The following is a 23,226-nucleotide window of genomic DNA, read 5'->3' on the forward strand; positions in this document are numbered from 1 at the left end:
TTTCTGTTTGATGAAATTAAACTTTCGTAAATAACTTAAGAATAGAAGAAAATTTGAGTATAGTTTTCACTAAATTAAAAAGAGTGTATTTTTTATATGTTCAGGTCATACCGCCGTTGTATGTTCCAGTCATACCACCATTATTCTCCCCCCAAAAAAAACAAACGGAAAGATCATTTGTCGCTGACTGTACATCAAGACAAATGGACGAAGAAACGGACAAATATAGAAAAGTCACTGGTTCCGTTTCTATGGACTTTGAAACGTGTAAATCCTTTGAAATCTCAAATTCAATTTTCTTTTCATGACCACCATACTTTCTTCTCTCGTTTCGTCCGTCGAAAGTGAAAATAAACCACTTATATAAAAATTGTTGGGGAAGTATCGCAAGATTCTGAAACTTGGATATTTGGATAGGGCACATATTACTTTCTAAGGGAAGTCTTGACCCGACTACCGTAAGTCCTATAGTTTTGGAACTATAAACCTCTAAAGTTCATTATTTCATGTTTCCGGTAGTCTGTAACTCCAAAAGGAAGCATTTGTGCACCCAGGTTGGTCTATAGTTTTTGTCATATCTTGGTGTCAGGAATCACCTCCCAAACGTTGTCGGTGTTGTTTTGAAACACCCTGTATATATATATATATATATATATATATATATATATATATATATATATATATATATATATATATATATATATATATTCCTAAACAAAATTACAACTCTCTCTCACGTATGTCCTTCAACAGAAAACAATATAGAAAGACTATCTAAAGTACTTGTTCTTTTTTTTTTTTTTTTACGGAAAGAATACCTAGGTAGATTTATGGAAAATATTTGACGGGTACATTTGATCTCCTTTTCTCCCTCTTAAGATGCGTTTTCGAATTGAAACGAAATTATAACAAGACCCAAATGGTATTTTCTAAAGTTCATCTTAACTAGCTCAAGCGTTATTCCATGATAGTGGGAGAGACAGCGTTATTCTCTTTTTTTATATATTGAGATAAGTATTATAGAAATTGCACCCTTCTCTCCTCGCATTTAGAAGCAGAGTTTTCGGAAATCCTGGGCACGTTCACTTCTTTTTAATGAAGAGTTCTATTTGAAACAACTTTCTAACATTGGGGCTCATGACCTATTCTATTTTTTCCATACTTCTTAAACCTTTAGTAGTAAGGGCCTGACCTGAGGATAACTTTTGGCCCCTGGGTTCCTGCCTCAGGACCCATGGTCCCTGGCCCGGGGTCAATGACCGAGGGGTACCTAGGACCACCCTCTCTAGATTTTGGCAGGGTACCTTGGTCCACCCTCCAAAATTTGGCAGGGGTACCTAGGACCACCCTCCTTAAATTTTGGAAATTGCCAAATCTAAAAATTGGGTATGGTAGCCTAGGACCATAGTATGTACCTCTATCAGTATTGGGGGTCTAAGTCGTTCCCTTTCATCTAAGCGTTTAGCGTACATGCCTATGGCGTGGGAGACCCGGGTTCGATTCCCGGCGGGAGCTCATGTGGTTCGGATTCCACGTTAATCAGTAGGTCCACGTCTCATATAGCCTCGCTGCTGAAAGGGACGCTAAATTAAAAAAAATCAAAATCCATCGTTCCCTTTCATGGGTAAAAAATTGCCAAAAATTCAAATTTCGGAGGTTTTTGACCTAATTTATCCCCTTTGATGAGGTGTTATTACCCTATAAAGTTATATGGGCGTATACAGGGGTCCATTCCCTTTCATAAGATATGGGTATATTTGTGCACCCCTTTAAAAATTTGGGAGAGGTAAATTGGCCCACCCATTAAATTTTGGAAATTGCCCAATTTAAACATTTGGTATTATAGTACTGGACCCTAACATGTATTATGATAAATTTGGGTGGTCCACCTCGTTCCATTTTAGGGGTACAAAATTGCCAAAATATAAACGTAAGCAATACGATGTACCACGTGTTTGGTCTTTTGGCCCAATTTATCCTCTTGGATGAGGTCCTATTACCTTATATGGTTATATGGTTATGTATAGGGGTCTATTCCCTATCATAAGACATAGGTACATTTGTGCACCCCTTTAAAAAATTGGGAGGGGTACCTTGGCCCACCCCTTAAATTTTAGAAATTGCCCATTTTATACATTGGTATAATAGTATAGGACCCAAATATATATTACTATAACCTCGTTCCCTTTTAGGGGTACAAAATTGCCAAAATATAAACGTAAGCAATACGTTGTACCACGTGTTTCGTCTTTTACCTAATTTGTTCCATTGGATGAGGTCCTATTACCTTATATGGTTATATGGTCACTATGGGGATTCATTTCCTATCATAAGACATAGGTACATTTGTGCACCGTTTAAATTTTTGGGAGGGGTACTTTGGCCCACCCCTTTAATTTTGGAAATTGCCCCTTTTATATGTTTGGTATTATAGTATAGGACCCTAATATAAATTACTATAAATTTGGGTGGTCCACCTCGTTCCCTTTCATGGATACAAAATTGCCAAATTTTAGTACAACCACGTGTTTGATCTTTTGGCCCAATTTATCCTCTTGGATGAGGTCCTATTACCTTGTATGGTTATATGGTCATGTATATATTGGTCCATTTCCTATTATAAGATATGGGTACATTGATGAACCCCTTTAAAATTTTGGAAGGGATACAATGGCCAACCCCCTTAAATTCTGGAAGTTTTCCAACTTAAGCATTCGGTATCATAGTACATGCCTCAACATGTATCATGATAAATTTGGGTGGTCCACCTTGTTTCCTTTCATGGATAAAAATTGCTAAATTATAAACATAAGCAATATGTTGTACCACGTATTTGGTTTTTGGCCCAATTTCTCCCCTTTGATGAGGTTCTATTACCTTATATGGTTATATGGTCATGTATATGGGTTTATTTCCTATCATAAGACATGGGTACATTGATGCACCCTTTAAAAATTTGGGAGGGGTATCTTGGCTCATCCACTTGGTTTTAGAAATTGTTTAATATAAGCATTTGGTATCATAGTACAGGACCTCAATATGTATCACTATAAATTTGGATGGTACACCTCGTTCCCTTTCATGGGTGAAGAACTACCAAAAATCAAATTTCGGAGGTTATTGGCCCCGTTTGATAAGGATTTAACACGTTATATGGGTATGTACAGAGGTTTATTACCTTCATATGTTTATTTTCCCTTTTAAATTTGGGAATTATCAAATAACAAAATTCGATAAACGTTTTCTAGGACCCATTGTAGATGCTGGTGTTCCTCTTATGGCCAAATATTCAAAATTTAAAGGTTATTGACCTATTTTTTGATACGGCTTTATTATTGAATAAGTACAGGATTTATTACTTTTTCATAAGACACAGGTGTATTTTTGTACCAATCTTAAATTTTGGGAGGGGTACATTTCTTATTGTCATATCAATAATTGGTAATTGTTCTTAAAATGGGATAGTATCTTACTCATTGGGTAAATCATTGTGAAATATTAGTATGATCATGTGATCAGTTATTGACCTATGATGGAATTAGGAGTCCAGGACATTGGTACATTGAAACTTTGTAGGATAATTTGCGAATTGTCAAATGAAATTGCGTCATTGATTTTGATTATTCCAGCCTATGGACCAAATATAAACGTAAGCAATACGATGTACCACGTGATTGACCTTGATGAGGTAGTGTTTAGGGATTCATTTCCATTGTTGTGGTACTTCTTAAGTTTGAGTACACACTTGCAGAAAACAGTTGGTTCTACTCAGGTAAACAATTGACGGACATAATTGCCCTTATTGAACATGTAATGATATGATTAATTCTAAGACTAAGGTATATCGAGAGAAGTATTCTTTAAATTTGGGAATTGTGATAAACAGAACTTTAACATAAGGCACGAAATTTGAAACAATACTTTGAACTTTAGTCACAGCTCATAGTCTAAGATCATTGGTGGTGATTGATTTGACCTTGAGCTTTAGAAATCTGATAGCTAACCTTATTGAATCTTATGACTCATAGACGAAAGGCAATTCATGCTACAACACTTTGAAATTTAATCACAAGGTGACGTAATCTGACACTAGCAAAGTTATTGTTGATGCAATTTGATTGACTGATCACTATCTTTCATGCAATCTGATTGGTTGGTCACTATCTTTCGCGCATTCTGATTGGCTGATGATTTTCAAATCTTTGCTGCATTCAGTTTTAAGTTTTGTTTAACATTTAAAAATCTTGGTTTCGTTCAACATTTTGCACTCACTGATAAATATGCTGAAAACCGTTTATTTGTTAATCGAATAGTTAAAAACCGGATAAAGTTTAATGGTTAACCGTGAAACGTAAAATTTTTAGTTTGAAAAATTTTTGTTTGAAACTTTGTTTGAAAATTCTTGTTTCAAATTTTTGTTTGAATTTTTGTTTCAGAACTTTTTGAAATTTTTTGACTTTTGTTTCAATTTTTTTGAAATTTTTCGTTTGACATTTTTTTGTTTAAAATTTTTTGTTTGAAGTTTTTCGTTTCCAAATTTTTTGTTTAAAATTTTTTTGAAATTTTTTTCAAAATTTTGTTTGAAAAAATTTTTTGTTTCAAAATTTTGTTTGAATTTTTTCGTTTAAAAATTTTCGTTTCCAATTTTTTTCGTTTCAAAAATTTGTTTCAAAGTTTTTTGGAATTTTTTTGTAAACTTTTTTGTTCGAAACTTTTGTTTGGAAAATTTTGGTTTGATATTTTTTTAGTTTGTGCACTCATTAGTAAAGAATCAGAACTGTTTAGAACAAAACCATCTTGCAACACTGTTTATCGTAATGCAATAGTACACGTGAGAACATGAGGTTGTACTTGAAATGAAAAAACAGAAATCATTGAAATGGATCATTTTATTACACTGCACTGGTTAATCACACATCCATATCAGAGAAAGGATCTGGATATTGTCGATACAATGTATTTTGAACTTCTTGCACTAGTTTGTCTTTAGCATATAATTTTAATTCCAGCTGAAGTCTTTTAAGGTCTATTGCAATATCAATTGGTGGAAACTCAATGTCCATTTGATCACAAATAAACTGTTTATCAATATAAGTATGCACCCACGAACGATGTTGACAACCATCAAAACATCTAGATACATGTTGTACAATATGCATAACACATTTCTCAAAATAGTACTTTTTTAGGAATATACTTGTTTTGTTGCACACTTCCACTGCATGTTTAACACACTCGAATACGTTGATGAATTTGTTCCATTCCGTTTGCGTTAGATACACCATGTTGCGAGGGACATGCAATGTACTCTTTTTATGTAACAGCATCATCTTCTCTTCGAGGACTGTACGGAGCACAACTTCATGATTTGAGCCTAATGATTTGACTATGGTCACATTTAGCTCATCATGAAAATAATCATTCATTTGGTCGATTCGTGAACATAATATTTGCCATTCTTCAAAGTTCAGTTGTACACCAAATTGTTCTGCTTTGCCCAATCGAATCACTGGTTCAAATGTTCTAGCACTGATACCAATCATCACATGTTTTGTTTGAAATATATTTATTGGATAAGAGCTTGCGAAGATGAATCCTTTATCGCTAGAAGTACACATCTTTCCTGCTGAAACGTACTTGCTCAAATGATTTCATGGGATGACACTGTATTTGCTGATTTATAGAACTACGGCTGACGTCATTGGAAAGAAATGTGCTGACGTTTGAATTCATGATTTCATCACAGTTGCTGACGTCATGCTGACCAACCAAATTCATAGATCGCATTCATCATACAACTACGTCTGATGTCAAAGGAATGTGCAGACGTTTGAATCCATGGTTTCATCACAATTGCTGACGAAACCAAATTCACTGATCCGGCTGTGTACTAAATTCAAATTGATGACTTCGATCCAAGAATCCTTTGTAACATAAACAGATCCAGTATTTAAAAAATGCAGCAGTTCTTCTTGTTTTGATGCTTCCATGGGTAAACATTTTGCTGGCAAATTTAAATTCTTATCATTTTCAAGCTTCACTACGATTCTTAATTCAAACTTTGTAGGGATTTTTTGGCTAGCTAAGATTCTATAAGGTACATTCTGTTGTAAATCAGTAATCTTGGTAAATGATTTAATCACATCACGTGTGTTTAGAAACTGCAGACAAGTAGCCATGATGATATCATGAATACTAACTCGAACGAAACTTATATATGATTCAAAACTGATGACGACGTTGCATTATCATGTTCTGACGTATACCATTGCACTATGATAAACAGTGTTGCAAGATGTTTTTGTTCTAAACAGTTCTGATTCTTTACTAATGAGTGCACAAACTTAAAAAAATGTCAAACCAAAATTTTCCATTTCAAAAAAAAAGTTTACAAAATAATTCCAAAAAAACTTTGAAACAAAATTTTGAAAAAAAAATGCAAAAAGGAAAAATTTTAAACGAAAAAAATCAAACAAAATTTTGAAACGAAAAGTTTTCAAAGAATACTTCGAAAAAATTTCAAAAAATTTTAAACAAAAAATTTGGAAACGAAAAATTTAAAACAAAAAATTCGAAAAAATTTTAAACAAAAAATTTTCAAACTAAAAATTTCAAACGAAAAATTTTCAAAGAAAATTGAAACAAAAGAAAAAAAATCAAACAAAATTCTGAAACAAAAATTCAAACAAAAATTTGAAACAAGAATTTTCAAACAAAAAGTTTCAAACAAAAAATTTTCAAACTAAAAATTTTACGTTTCACGGTTAACCGTCAAACTTTATCCGGTTTTTAACTATTCGATTAACAAATAAACGGTTTTCATCATATTTATCAGTGAGTGCAAAATGTTGAACGAAACCAAGATTTTTAAATGTTAAACAAAACTTAAAACTGAATGCAGCAAAGATTTGAAACTCATCAGCCAATCAGATTGGGCGAAAGATAGTGACCAACCAATCAGATTGCATGAAAGATAGTGATCAGCCAATCAAATTGCATCAGCAATAACGCTGCTAGTGACAGAGTACGTCACCTTGTGATTAAATTTCAAAGTGTTGTAGCATGTATTGCCTTTCGTCTATGAGTCATAAGATTCAATAAGGTTAGCTATCAGATTTCTAAAGCTCAAGGTCAAATCAATCACCACCAATGATCTTAGACTATGAGCTGTGACTAAAGTTCAAAGTATTGTTTCAAATTTCGCGCCTTATGTTAAAGTTCTGTTTATCACAATTCCCAAATTTAAAGAATACTTCTCTCGATATACCTAAGTCTTAGAATTAATCATATTATTATATGTTCAATAAGGGCAATAATGTCCGTCAATTGTTTACCTGAGTAGAACCAACTGTCTTCTGCAAGTGTGTACTCAAACTTAAGAAGTACCACAACAAAGGAAATGAATCCTTAAACACTACCTCATCAAGGTCAATCACGTGGTACATCGTAATGCTTACATTTATATTTGGTCCATAGGATGGAAAAATCAAAATCAATGACGAATTTCATTTGACAATTCGCAAATTATCCTACAAAGTTTCAATGTACCAATGTCCTGGACTCCTAATTCCATCATAGGTCAATAACTGATCACATGATCATACTAATATTTCACAATGATTTACCCAATGAGTGAGATACTATCCCATTTTAAGAACAATTACCAATTATTGATATGACAATAAGAAATGTACCCCTCCCAAAATTTAAGATTGGTACAAAAATACACCTGTGTCTTATGAAAAAGTAATAAATCCTGTACTTATTCAATAATAAAGCCGTATCAAAAAATAGGTCAATAACCTTTAAATTTTGAATATTTGGCCATAAGAGGAACACCAGCATCTACAATGAGTCCTAGAAAACGTTTACCGAATTTTGTTATTTGATAATTCCCAAATTTAAAAGGGAACATAAACATATGAAGGTTATAAACCTCTGTACATACCCATATAACGTGTTAAATCCTTATCAAACGGGGTCAATAACCTCCGAAATTTGATTTTTGGTAGTTCTTCACCCATGAAAGGGAACGAGGTGTACCATCCAAATTTATAGTGATATATATTGAAGTCCTGTACTATGATACCAAATGCTTATATTAAACAATTTCTAAAACCAAGTGGATGAGCCAAGATACCCCTCCCAAATTTTTAAAGGGTGTGTCAATGTATCCATGTCTTATGATAGGAAATAAACCCATATACATGACCATATAACCATATAAGGTAATAGAACCTCATCAAAGGGGAGAAATTGGGCCAAAAACCAAATACGTGGTACAACATATTGCTTATGTTTATATTTTAGCAATTTTTATCCATGAAAGGAAACAAGGTGGACCACCCAAATTTATCATGATACATGTTGAGGCATGTACTATGATACCGAATGCTTAAGTTGGAAAATTTCCAGAATTTAAGGGGGTTGGCCATTGTACCCCTTCCAAAATTTTAAAGGGGTTCATCAATGTACCTATATCTTATAATAGGAAATGGACCAATATATACATGACCATATAACCATACAAGGTAATAGGACCTCATCCAAGAGGATAAATTGGGCAAAAAGACCAAACATGTGGTTGTACTAAAATTTGGCAATTTTGTACCCATGAAAGGGAACGAGGTGGACCACCCAAATTTATAGTAATTTATATTAGGGTCCTATACTATAATACCAAACATATAAAAGGGGCAATTTCCAAAATTAAAGGGGTGGGCCAAAGTACCCGGCCCACGTGAGGGAGGGGGAAGAAGTGTAAGATGCAACGACAGGATATGGAAACGTCAAGAAGGAAAGAGAGAGACACGGACGAATATAAATATGAAACATATTTATCATTACAGTGTATGATTAAGAACGCGCACACTGTTTATTCGAATTCTCGCCAGTGATGCTTTGTAAGTTCTCCAACAGAAGATACATCCCTGTTTGCAGCCATTACTTTATCCGAAAAAGTTAAACTACCTGACGGGGAATCGAACTCAGATTTTCTGCTGAGAAGTCGAGTAGTTTACCACTACACCACCGATTGCTTTACCCAAACTTTGTTCAACGAATGCTGTAATATTTCTTTCTGAGAACGATAACACGAAAAGTGTTTACTGCAGATCAATGAAGTGTTTGGAATATCCTGGTAAATCCCTTGCCCTTTCCCAACCAACATTCGTAAATCGTCTCTCTCCTGATAAAGGTTTTTGCTTCCACATTCTTAAGCATTACACGTCTAATATGAGAAAGCGATTCTTCACTATCACTTTGTAAAAAAATTCAGCTTTGGCGTGAAGAAGACTTGAACCCATGCTAGACAGCTGTATTAATCGTAACTCTATTACGTTACCGCTACGCTACTATGCCACCTGAAACAAGAATCAAAATATTACTAACTTTAGCCTTGACCATTGGAATGATCAAGCTTCTTTCTGTAAGGTTATTTGCACCTAAGTGGACAATGAAATTCATTTATTGGACGATCTAGAGAGAAATTAGTGCCCACTAATAAAGGAAACAACATACAATCCAGAAGAAATTACAGAAATAGAAACATATTATGAATTAATTTCGCCATGAAAGTTCAAAAGTACACGAATAATAATAATAATAATAATAATAATAATAATAATAATAATAATAATAATAATTATTATTATTATTATTATTATTATTAGCATCAATTGGCCGCTTTGCTGCTCTAAATTGAGAAATAATAATAATATGCTCCGTTATTCAGTCACTTTTTACTATTACCGGAGCGCTCTTCGATATCGCTCATTTTTGATGAGTTTTATATATCCCCTCACCTTCCCATATTAGATAGCACGGCACCTTCAGTGTCATTGTTCATCTCAACCACCCGGAAAACTATGAATTCGACAATGATATTGGTTATTTTGATCATTTTTATATGTCTCCTCCTCCTCCATGTTGCAGGCTGAATTTAGATGTAAACGGCATCAGATGTGTCACTGTTCATCTCAACGACTCCAAAAATTATAGACTCGATACTAATATCAGCCATTTTTCGTTCTCTTTTAAATGTTGCTATTCTTCCTCCTTCCTTTAGTTACACCATCAAAATAATATAAGGAAAACCATCTCGGGTTCGACCTTCATCTAGGTTGAAAATTTTATAGAGATTGGCACGGTGGTTCAAGACTTATTAAATTTTATTTATGTTTATATATATATATATATATATATATATATATATATATATATATATATATATATATATATATATATATATATATATATATATCCCTTTCCCATTCCCCTTCTCTAAGTTCTAGAGTCAAAATGAAATAATAAAAACCATACCATGCCCGAACCTCATCTATGTTAAAAATTTGATCGAGATAGGTCGCGTGGTTCAAGAGTTATTATGTTTTATTTATTTTTATATATCTCTCCCCTCCCCTCCACTCCCCTAAGTTTTACCGTCAAAGTGATACCATGAAAACCACTCCAGGCTCGAACTTCATCCATGTTGAAAATTTGATGTAGTTCTGTCCCATGGTTCAAGACTTATTAACTCATTAACATAGTCACTTTTATTTTTAATTTACATTGATTTTTGTATATCTCCCCCTCCTCCGCCTTCCCCACATTCTACCATCAGAGTGAAATGATTAAAAGCATTCCATGCACAAACGTAATCTATGTTGAAAATTTCATCCAGATTGGTTGTTTGACTCAAGACTTAAGTTTTCTTTATTTTTTATAATTTTCCATCCTTCCCCTCCCCTAAGTAACACCATCAAAACGAATAGGTAAAAATACTCCCAGGTTCGAACATTATCAATGTTAATTATTTGATCGAGATCGGTCGGGTGGTTCAAGAGACTATAAGTCACAGTCACTTTCAATTTTATAATATAGGCTATTATTATTATTATTATTATTATTATTATTATTATTATTATTATTATTATTATTATTATTATTATTATTATTACTGTTATTATTATTATTCGTGTACTTTTGAATTTGCACGGCGAAATTACTGCACAATATATTTTTATTTCTGTAATTTCTCCTGGATTGTATGTGGTTTCCTTTATTAGTGGGCACTAATTTCTCTCTAGGTCGTTCAATAAATGAATTTCGTTGTCCATTTAGGTGCAAATAACCTTACAGAAAGAAGCTTGATCATTACAAAGATCAAGGCTAAAGTTAGTAATATTTTGCTTCTTGTTTCAGGTGGCATAGTAGCGTAACGGTAACGTAATGGAGTTACGATTAATACAGCTGTCCATCATGGATTCAAGTCTTATTCACGCCAAAGCTGGATTTTTTACGAAGTGATAGTGAAGAATCGCTTTCTCATAGTAGACGTGCAATGCTTAAGAATGTGGAAGCAAATACCTTTATCAGGAGAGAGACGATTTACGAATGTTGGTTGGGAAAAGGCAAAGGATTTACCAGGATATTCCAAACACTTCATTGATCTGCAGTAAACACTTTTCGTGTTATCGTTCTCAGAAAGAAATATTACAGCATTCGTTGAACAAAGCTTGGGTAAAGCAGTCGGTGGTGTAGTGGTAAAGTACCCGACTTCCAAGCAGAAAATCTGAGTTCGATTCCCCGTCAGGTAGTTTAACTTTTTCGGATAGAATGGTGGTCGCAAACAGAGATTTATCTTCTGTTGGAGAACTTACAAAGTATCACTGGCGAGTATCTTCGGAAAAGACTAGAAAATGGCAACCTCTTTGGTTATTTGAAAACAAAACTTTATTTATACTAGTTCGACACAAAATTGTTTCCACCTTATAATTCAATGCGATTTATTCACGTTGAAATTTGAAACATGCAAGGTCTGCTACATCTATAAGGAACATCCAATTTTTCATTTGAACATTTGTAACTTTTCATTACGATACGGTTTGGACTTTTAATATAAGGATATTTCTTCACCACCGGGAAGATTCACCAGTAAAATAGCACTCATTCAATTTTATCTTTCTTTCTTTTTCTTTTCGTTACTTTCTTCTTTTCTGTTAACTTTGCATTAATAGTCTGGAATGGAAGATATGACCTACGCTACCTACTGGGTTTATTAAAATGTAGTTTGCATCAGTACGTCTAATGAACACTACCGACTTTACAACCGAACCACGCAGAAACAAAGCATGTGTGTTAAACTGTTGACATTATCTTAGATGAGTCTGTGAGATTTACAGTTCTACTGGAAATTGAGTACGCTATCGTTTTTGAAAGTGACTTAATGAATGTTTCAAGCATCCTCTATATATTCGAATAGTCCTTAAAATATATAAAAACAAACGTTATTTCTATATTACTGTTGGATTTCTGATAACGGAACTTTATAATGTTAGGTTCTTTTCTGACTAAGCTCAAAATTCCACATTACTATCTGTTCTCCCTTTCCTTTTTCTTCTTCTCTAGCCTTCTCTCTCTCTCTCACTCTCTCTCTCTGCCTCATTTCTGAACCTCTGTGTAATAGACATTCATTGGTTTCAATTTTTCATTGTGTGTGTGTTAGTTTCTCCCTAAATTAACTTATGTATCTTCTTTCGTCTCGGTTTTGCTATTTCATTTTATCCATACTAATACATATGTAGTTTGAAATTAGAATTGCGTTCATGTTGTTAGCTAATTTTAGTATGGTAGAGAAGAAAGGAGAAGAGAGAAGGGGTCTCTTTACCAGACAAGATTATGGGATAAGAAATTGTATATTGGGTGGCGTAGCTGCACGGCGTTAGCTGTCGCAATTTTTTGATGCGGAGTGTACAACGTATTGCTTACGTTTATAATTTGGCAATTTTGTGCCCCTAAAAGGGAACGAGGTCGACCACCCAAATTTATCATAATACATGTTAGGGTCCGGTGCTATAATACCAAATGTTTAAATTGGGCAATTTCCAAAATTTAAGGGGTGGGCCAAGGTACCTCTCCCAAATTTTTAAAGGGGTGCACAAATATACCCATATCTTATGAAAGGGAATGGACCCCTGTATACGCCCATATAACTATATAGGGTAATAACACCTCATCAAAGGGGATAAATTAGGTCAAAAACCTCCGAAATTTGAATTTTTGGCAATTTTTTACCCATGAAAGGGAACGACTTAGACCCCCAATACTGATAGAGGTACATACTATGGTCCTAGGCTACCATACCCAATTTTTAGATTTGGCAATTTCCAAAATTTAAGGGTGGTGGTCCTAAGTACCCCTGCCAAATTTTGGGGGTGGACCAAGGTACCCCTGCCAAAATCTAGAGGGGGTGGTCCTAGGTACCCCTAGGTCATTGACCCCGGGCCAGGGACCATGGGTCCTGAGGCAGGGACCCAGGGGCCAAAAGTTATCCTCAGGTCAAGCCCTTACTACTCCTTTCCTTCTCATTTAGAATGCGCATTTTAATCAGAATGCTATTATAAAAATACCAATTCAAAGTACGTGCTAACTATGTTTAGAAACTAATTTCAAATGATTAAGTCGATTTCTTCTGTAATCCTGTAACAGGCAACATTAATTTCATTTGTTTATATTTAGATGTTTACATAATATTCCAATATTTTGTTCAATGAGAATCATTCTGTGGGAACATAAATGGTCACTTCATTATCAATATCTACAACGACAACTGTAAAATACCGCTATTTTGTCTGGGTTCTAGACAGCATTTATGTCAGTATTATGGACGTAGTTTGTAATACGGTAGAGCCACTATTATCCGAGCCCCGACTAACTTACGGGTTTAAGCACCGAACAGGTCCTTAAAAAGAAAGTAAGAAAGAAAAAAGAAAAGGAAGTGGAAGCTGGAGGAAACGTAGTGCACAAGAAGAAGCCAAGGCGACACCACAATTGATATAAATTAAGAAAAAAAGAAAAAAAACGGACTCAATCGGTCAAATAATATACACGGATAAAGAAACGTCATCCCGTACTAGTTTCTTGCCACATTCCAACCCAGTTTTAAGCGGGGTTCCACAGGGCTCGGTTTTGGGACCTGTCCTTTTTCTGCTATACGTTAATGATCTTCCTAACTACATTCACTCAGTGCAGTCAACGTTATATGCAGATGATACAAGTATTCTCATTACAGGTGAAAATTACGACACTCTGCAACAGGAAATAAAAAACATAAACAATAAATTACGAAAATGGTTTACTTTACACGGCTTAAAATTAAATCAGAAAAATCGGTAGCTTTGAACTTCCACCATTTACGAAACAAACATATTCACGACATCAATATATCAATCATGAATTCTGACTTAAAGTACGTAACTTCAACAAATGTCTTAAGTCTTCATATAAGTAAAACCCTTACTTGGGATACCCACATAATGTCGTTAGCACAAAATATTAATAATGTTTTCTACGCCTTGAAAGTTATTAAAAATATTTTGGATATAAATAGCTGTAGAAGCATTTATTTTGACATCTTTCAATCTTCCTTAATGTACTGCATTCTCTTCTGGAGAAATGATTCAAGAAGTAAATTAATCTTCCGTATTCAGAAAAACGTTGTTAGAGTATTAGCCAATGCGAGAGTAAACGAACCATGTTAAAAAAAAAATCTTATAAAACTACAAATACTACCACTGCCATGTCTTTATGTATAACAGTTATTAATTTTCATGTGCGAGAATCCATTCTTTGCCTATAAAGGAAACCTTCACTGTTATAATACTAGATATAGGGAAAATCTCCACATTCAAAATCATCATACAGCATTGTTTCAAAACGATCCCATATACTTAGGTCCAACATTATATAATAACCTCCCTAAAGATATTCGTAAGATAGAGTCAATGAATGTATTTAAATCAGTTACAAAGAAGTATCTATTGGACAATTGTTTTTATACAGTGGATGAATACTTGTATGCTAAATGCAACTTGTAGATTGTATAGTGTAATTTTGTCTCATATTTTGTCTCGTTATTGTTTTTTAGTATGTAATGGGGGGCGCAGTGGCTTAGTAGTACAGCGTTCACCTCCAGTGCTTGGGTCTCTGGTTCGATCCTAGCTCGCGCCGTGTGGACTTTGTGGTGAACAAACACCGTGCTCTGGGTTTTCTCGGGGTTCTACCGTTTCCTCCCATTTTCTTCATTCCATTATTTCATTCATTTCTCATCATCACCGTCTCCTTTAGCCTAACCGGCATAACCGTGGAACGTAAAACTAAAGATTTCATTTCAATTTTCATTTTAGTATGTAATAACTATTTCTTTGTAGGGGTCTATCTTATTTATTGATGTGTCCGATTCATACGCTCGTCTTCCTTCGAGCATCATGTATGGTTTATGGATGAAAATAAAATAAAATTCCCGACCCCCGAATCACTAGCATAAAGCTTTAAGACGCACGTCTGTCGAACAACTTTCGGTTTTGTATTCAGAAAATCTATAGTTTCCCTTATGAAACTACACCCCTCGTGTAGTAATAGAACAGCTCCGCAACCATGTCTACTGCTGTCAACATTATCTTCAAACTTCAGGACTATTTTATAATGTAATTTTCAAAGATACTGTATTGTGAGTGTTTTCAATTTCTTGTGTTTTATTATTTTCCCATTCAACTTACACTAAAACGATTTAACGTGCTGTACAGGAATTAAGATAGGTCTATTTAATTATTATACTTTACCTCATGCCTTTACAACTGTACGTACAGTACTGCCCTTCATTTTGCGAAAAGTGTATTCAGGAGCGTCATTTCAGATTTTGCTTAGGGGAGGGCAAGACCCCTTGATTAAAAGGAAAATTTCGCGTTTTTCGCTCATTTTCTACTATTCTATTGATAAAATCTATGTACATCTCAAACTCAGGGGGGGCAAATGCCCCTCCCTGCCCCCTAAATGACGCCCCTGAGTGTCCGATTATCTGAGGTTAGTCAGATTCACATTATCTCGAATAATCGGGGCTTTACTGTATTCCTTTCCAAATACCACAACGCTTGATTTCTTATAAGAATTAATGAACATACTTTATGGCGTACGCAACCTGGAAGTTCATGGCAACAGAGGCAAAATCTCGCATCGTTTATGCGTATAAACACCATCGCTGAAGCGCCTGCTCCCTACGGACGGACTTCCTCGGGTCGCACTGCTGCGCTCCTACTCTGACTTGGTTAAGATAGCATTCGTGCTTTTTAGTGGCCACCTAGCACAAGTTGCTTCTTGTTTTATACACTGTGGTTTTCATTTCACACGTCCACACACAATTTATACTCGTCACTGTTACAAATAACTAACCGCAATGACTACCAGGTGAGCTAAAGTCACTCACTACCAAAGTGATTTGGGGATGAAACTAAATAATAATAATAATAATAATAATAATAATAATAATAATAATAATAATAATACAAATAACTTGATTGCTATGTTTATGTGTGAAGTCGATCAATTTGACTCCTGCCCCATACACCACTGGTTCACGTGTGATTTGAAAGATCAACACTGCGTTCGTGGATTTTCTCAATGTTCTCTCGTTTCTCTCTTTATTTGACCAATTCTTTCACCATCAGTCACTTCAGTTTATCACTCGCCTTCTTTAGCTTATAGAGGCCTTAAAACCGCAAGGCATTTAAATTAATGTACTTCATTTCATTTGAAGGTAATGAAAATCTGAAAGCGATTACTTTTAATTCATATTTAAGCTGCAGAAAGAGGCTACTAAATTTTAACGTATTGCGTTAATAAAACGAAGACCAGAAAGAAATAGCATTAAAATAAAAGAAAGATGAAAGGCTGATGTTTAAATGTTGTGTTGAGTGAAAGCACATCTGCATAGCTTCACTCCCGTATCTTAACTGCGATTCCTCGTGTATTTTGTGGAAACACGTGCTTTCTGGAATCCTTATCTACTTGCCTTCTCGCCTCCAATCTAGTGGCTCGGTGTGAGCAAGCGTTGGAGCATGTGTACTGAAACTGCTACCGCATGTTTTTACTCTTTAGAAACAAGTCCGCGCTTCTCCACATTCGCAGTAAGCCACTTGTTCCCGGCTCGTGCGCACAGTTTAAAAATCCTTCCTTCCGTTTGACGGTCGAGCGAAACAGTAGATACACGCGCTGGATCTTACTTCAATCTTTTTCAACTAGCGAGTGATTATCTTTCGCTTCGTGGAGTGTTCGTGTGAATTATTTAAACCGTAGTGTCTCTAAACAAATAACTCATAGTGTTTTTTTTTTCTTTCTCTCTTTTAACTCACTATGAAATATTGTTGTAGCATTACGTGCGGTGTTTGTGTGTTGATTTTAGTTGTAGGGCTTGGGATTATTACCTACATTTTCAGCAGAGGTAAGTAGTGTTAAGCTTACTTTGTTCCTATAATTGTTTTTATTTAGATAGTCTTCATACACGTGTCTGGTGACGGATGCCCATCTCCTCCAAGAGCTTTGGCGCAACCCCGCAAATTGACTCCAAATTAACCCTTTTGTCTTTCAAATTTATTATTCTTCGTCTACATCCCTCCAAAATGTAGCAGTCTCCAGTTTGATCGTACTATTTCCAATGAAAAATTATGTCCCAAACATTCTCATAGGTAGAACTGGACCCTAAAGCTCTCCTGTCGCAAGTATATTTACATTGGAAGTGTTTATACATTGGAAGCAATAGCAATTCAACACGGGCATAGGATCCGACTACATGCATGCTCCGGCGCTCAAGTACACATTGGAGGTATTTAATGGGCGCTGAGCACCTATTGAAATTTTGTGTTTGAATGAACTTCGAAATCATACTTTCATGCGGTGAATAATAGGAACTATCGTGCGTACCTATTTTAGATTCTTCAGGTTTACGGCATATAGAGATTCGAGCGACATAACATTACAACCAGTGTTGAATTCAGGGGGTAGCCCGTGGGGGAATGTACCCCCCGAAGAAAATTCATTCCCCCCCGGAGAAACACAAAAAACATCAGTCACAAAATGTAGAAATTACTTCACATAATTATTTGCTTCCTTTCCGTGCACGTGCAGACGAAATCCAATCTCTCAATATACATATAAATGACGCAGACCCATTCTATATAAATACAGTAAAACCTGTCTTCAACGGACCCTTTATTAAACGGAAAACTGTCTTAAACGGAAATATTTCACGGTCCCATGAATTTTGGAGAACAAAACGTGTAAAACTCCCTTCATTAAGCGGAAACTGTGTTACGCGGACAACGGAAAGAAAAATAAACAATTAACGGAAAATTCTGAGTTCCGTACTACAGCGTTTAGAAGATGTTTAGACATTCTGCGAGACATATACATTACACTGTCTGCGATAAAATGTTCGTTCTTTTGTTAAATATTTCAGGACAGTGTTGACCTTCCCCAACCACTACTCATATTCACCCCCACAAATTGTCCTTAATCCCCGCAACCTAATCAAGAATCATACGGAATGTCGGAAAGAAGAAAACGAGATAGAGGAAGAAGAGGAATACGATACCGAGTTCCAAGAGAATACATATCAAGATTCTCTCAGAAGTTTAAAGGAACTGCAAAAATTTGCCTTACGAAAAAATGATTCTGATTCACTTAGTATAATTTCTCAGGCTAAAGTGAATGCGGAAAGTCAAGCAGCAATGTACACAGAAAACCCTGCTTGGCTATTAGAAAAATAAAGAAAACGTATGCATAGCATATTTTGTATTCATTTTAATTTTTTTGTGTATTTATTCGTAGAAGAAAGAAGTACTGTAATCGAACAATGTACGTACAGCAATATATTTTCTCAGTATGTCCCTTTATAAGCATGTATTTTTTTTCTTTTAAAGAAAGGAAAGGTCTACCTCCACTAAGCGGAAACCTGACTTTAACGGAAATTTTTGCAAGTCCCGCTTGATTCCGCTAAAGACAGGTTTCACTGTATTAAACATGTAACATCTAAGATAGAATACCAAATAGCCAATAAAACTTGTATTTCTTAACGCTATGACCGAGTTTGGCAGAACATGAAATTGTCAACTGTTGAAGGAAGGTTTGTATTTTAGTAGGTACTATACTCTCGCACTATATTGTATATTAGTAGGTAGCACTAGAACAGGTTGAGATAGGAAAGGAAAGATAGGGAAGATCTTTCGATCATTCCATATAATCTCTGATGTCAACAGACTTTAGTTCTTGAAAATGTACAGTTCTTGCATTACTTGAAATAGGGCACCTAAATCCCATTTCTCGCATCGGAAGTAACAGACGTAAATGTGTTTTACGATTGTTAAAGTAAACACACCTTTCTTTAATTAAAAATAATTCAGTTAAAGGGAGAAATTCAGAGGGCGTAATTTAGAGGGATCAGGGAGGAACAGTTATCCCTCCTGGATTAGAGACTTATATAGAATTTATCAATATGATAGTAGTATATAAGTAAAAGATTGCTATTGAAGGTGATGAAGATCCTGCTCAGAGCCGTGCCATGGGGGAGGGGCAAGCGGGTCGACGGCCCCGGGCGCCGAAGTAAGGGGTGCAAAATTCGGGAGGGAAAAAAGAAAAGAAGGAAAGAAAAACAGAGGAATAAAACACATGTGCACATATTATATAAAATGAAAGGAAAAAAGTGCTCAAAATCAAGGAAAAGCATGGTTTACTTTTTAAAATTTTCTCACATTTCGCGGCTGGTCTGTCGACCTCACTCATATATACGGGGGCGCCGTCGTATACTCTCGCACCAAGCGCTGATTTTCCACGACACGGTACTAATCCTACTGAAGATTTCGTAAACTAAACTATTGATGTGTATGCAGTGAAGAAACCAAGGCTAATATGCTTGATTTAGAATCAGAAGTGTGAGAAAGAATAATAACTTTTTGTTAAGATATTTCTGTGTGTGTTTGTTTTAGGACAAAAAATATTTGAGTTAATTTAAATCTTTTTAAAAACTTCTACATTAGTAACAAACAGTAACTACTGAATATAGGAAATAATAACAAAAATAGCTGCTGTAAATAGCAGTTAAAGTTTAGTGTAAAATATTTTTGCCAGTCTTTGTTTAATGCTTTAGATGAAATGAAACGATTGTTTTTTTTAAAATTATAATTTCACATTGAATATTTATCAGCAATTAGTCTCAATATTAGGTAAGATGTGTATGTGAATGGAATTGTTAAATATGCTGCTTTCTTGCAAAAATACAGAAAAACAACCCTCCCCCCCGAGGAGTTGACATTCCCCCCCGGGTGAAAATGTCTGAATTCAACACTGATTACAACGATAATAATAATTCATTAGTGTAATTTTCTATAATATTTTTTTTTATAGAACTTGGTGTTTGATATGCTAATTTATATTTTTAATTTTTTTTAAATACTTTACGTAAATTACAAGGCTGTTGAATCATTTTCTATTTTCACTCCAATTATCCTCAAAGTTTCTAAACGTTTGATTTTAATCATTATTATTTTAATAATTTCCTGTCTCCTCAATATTGCTAAAAACGTTTGAAATTCATAAACAAAATCTTAATGTTTAGGAATTTTGTTCAATGTAAAGTTCGGGAACTCGTGCTAAAATAAATTTGAATTGCAATTCAAAAATAATTTCACGGTTTATTTTATTTCAGCTGGTCTGGTCTTGACAGTCCTTCACGAGAAAGTTCTAGAGCGTAGCTCCTCCCCATGTAGGTTAGTAGCTAGGTTGGTTCCTTTTTGTACCAAAGATTAATATTTAATTTACATAGTATTGCCGAGCGAGCTTAGAAAGTGAATGCCGGTTAGAGTCCCACTAGGGCTGCCAATTAAGTAGCTGGCAATTATTGTGCATGTTGATCAAAATTATGGTATTTTCTAGGGTATTATGGTACGCTCCAAAAATGGAGCTTGATATACAGTAATTATTGCCCCCCCATTTGTTTGTCAATTGAAAACCTACTTATTTCGACCTTTTATTATTATTATTATTATTATTATTATTATTATTATTATTATTATTATTATTATTATTATTATTATGTGACAGTAGCATGAAAATAATTTCTTTTACGTATTGGTACAATAACATCTGAACGAAATAAATTCTCATGCTTTTGACGCACTAGACTACATTGTGCAGTAAAATTAGAATAACTAAAATACTCACTGACAGAACTCGATATATAGTTCAAATCACTTTATTCGAGGTTCAAGTGCAAGGAAGAAAATTTGTAGCTAAGTCAGTGGTGCCCCCCCCCTTATGTCCATGACGCACCCCCTCCCAATTGTCTATCCGTAGGTGTTCTTCCATGAAAAAAAATCTTTTCGATTAATTTTTAATCCCCTCAAGCATATTTATATAGATTTTTACCCCCCCCCAAATATTTCAATGACGCAGTTTGCGTCATAGCCGCCCCCTTTGTGGGCACCCCTGGCTGTTTCAGTTATGGTGTTGCACCGTCTTGTAAAGAAGAAACACTAGATTCATTACATACAAGACTGTATCTCTTTTATCATGCTACATTATGAGGAAGCTAAAAGGAAAACGCTACAATGCACACAGAATTTTTGTGGCTTCACTGAAACTTTAACTTCGCATAAAATTTAAAAATTGTACAACTTGATTTGTAATCCATTTCAGCGCTTCAAGTTCTTGTTTCATGCACAGAATAACATAGTCGTTTTGGACAAACTAACGTCTCTCATTTAGGATAGTTCTTCTATTTAATATTTATTTATGAACAAGGTTTCAACTGAGGGAATATTTTACACTCAAACACTATCAATAACTAGGGAAGGAAAATTTGGAAGCAAGTCTGCCATGGCCTATATATTTAAAGGTACCATTCCAGCATTCACGTGGTGAGTGAGGAAACCACGGAAAACCTGTCACGATGATCAGCCTCGCGATTTGAACCCAGGATCTCCCGATTGCAAAGCCCACGCTTATCACTTACCTACGCTCGCTCGGTGATATATATGCAATGTTTCAAGAGGATCCCTGTTGCTACCTTAGATGCTCGGTCTGATTTGCGATGGGATTTCGTGTTGTTCCGGGCCCGATTCAGTTTATGCCCCTAGTATTGCCCAGGAGACAAGGGAAGACAGAATTTTCTTGATGAATTACAAGATGAACAGAACTCTTCCAGTAAAATCAGCATGGTTTCTTCTAGACGAGACAGTTTTTCACAACACCTTTAGAGACGGGATAGCCCCAAACCTTGCTCAGATTCAACATTACATCTCTCTGTGCTATAAGGAATGAAAGTGCAATGAAACAAGCACGTACTATACTTAAAAAAAAAAAAAAAAAAAAAAACATTGACTGGTGAAGATTAACACGCACAAAATGGAATGGTTCTATATGTATGCACTACGTGGTCCTTGTAGCGTAATTGCTAAAGTCTTCGCCTTTGGTGTGAGCAGTCCGCGTTTGATTTCTGGGTAGGACACTTGGTCCAAAAGATGCATAACAATTGTCCTGAGTGAGGTTTTTCCTGGTTTCTCCTAGTTCAAACTCACGAATGCCGAGATGGCACTTAACATATAGGTCTCAGGTCGCTTCCTTCCTTCCCTATACCCGAATAGTGTGATCGCTGAGATTGGTTATCTCTAATACATTATGAGAGCTCCTTCGTGGGCAAGCAGTTAGCGTACGCGCCTATGGCGTGAGAGACCCGGGTTCGATTCCCGGCGGGAGTTCATATGGTTCGGATTCCACGTTAATCAGAAGGTCCAAGTCTCATATAGCCTCGCTGCTGAACGGGACGTTAAACTCAAAATTAACTCAACTCAACTCTAATACATGTTGGGCTTAAGGCCTTACATGCTAGTAATGTTCAGAACTTGAATGTATAAATAAATCTATATTCACATCGATAAATCTACACTACAAAAATTACATTCTAAAGAAGTTTCCTAAAACCTCCTCCGTATTACTGTGGAAGTCTATAATACGTGAGAAAAGTTATTTTTCAAAAACCCAATCCAATACAGTGGTCCCCTTGCAATTGCATTGTTCTTCTCTTCTCAGTTTCTGATGCGGCGCAGAGGGAAGTATTAAAGAATAGGCAGAATCCTCATCTGCCAATAACTGTTTTCCGAAAAGAAAACCACCCCACTTCTACACTGCAACAAAGTTGTCCTTTTAGAAAATAGGGCAATATGGTACCGTACTTCGGAAGGTGGAGACAGAGAATACAAGGGAGGTGAAACCAGTGTCATATTTATAACTTTATATTCTGCAGTGGTGCCCACCCCCCTTATGTCCATGACGCACCCCCGCAATTGTCTACCGGTAGGTGTTCTTCCATGAAAAAATCTTTTCGATTAATTTTTGCCCTCA

The 23,226-nt window shown here is 35.3% G+C and overlaps 1 protein-coding gene across 1 annotated transcript in view; it reads left to right on the plus strand.

Moving 5' to 3' along the window:
- The first annotated feature begins 16,528 nt into the window (after positions 1-16,528).
- Positions 16,529-23,226, plus strand: part of LOC145681035 (relaxin receptor 2-like) — a 1,105,974-nt gene continuing 1,099,276 nt past the window's right edge. Inside the window, exon 1 of the mRNA XM_081752357.1 lies at positions 16,529-17,275. Coding sequence (XP_081608483.1) covers positions 17,188-17,275 — 88 coding nt within the window. The 5' untranslated portion in view covers positions 16,529-17,187. The remainder of the gene's footprint in view (positions 17,276-23,226) is intronic.

Source organism: Thermobia domestica, chromosome 3 (assembly GCF_964235325.1).
Source record: "Thermobia domestica chromosome 3, izTheDome1.hap1.1, whole genome shotgun sequence".
In the NCBI taxonomy this organism is placed as follows: Eukaryota; Metazoa; Arthropoda; class Insecta; order Zygentoma; family Lepismatidae; genus Thermobia; species Thermobia domestica.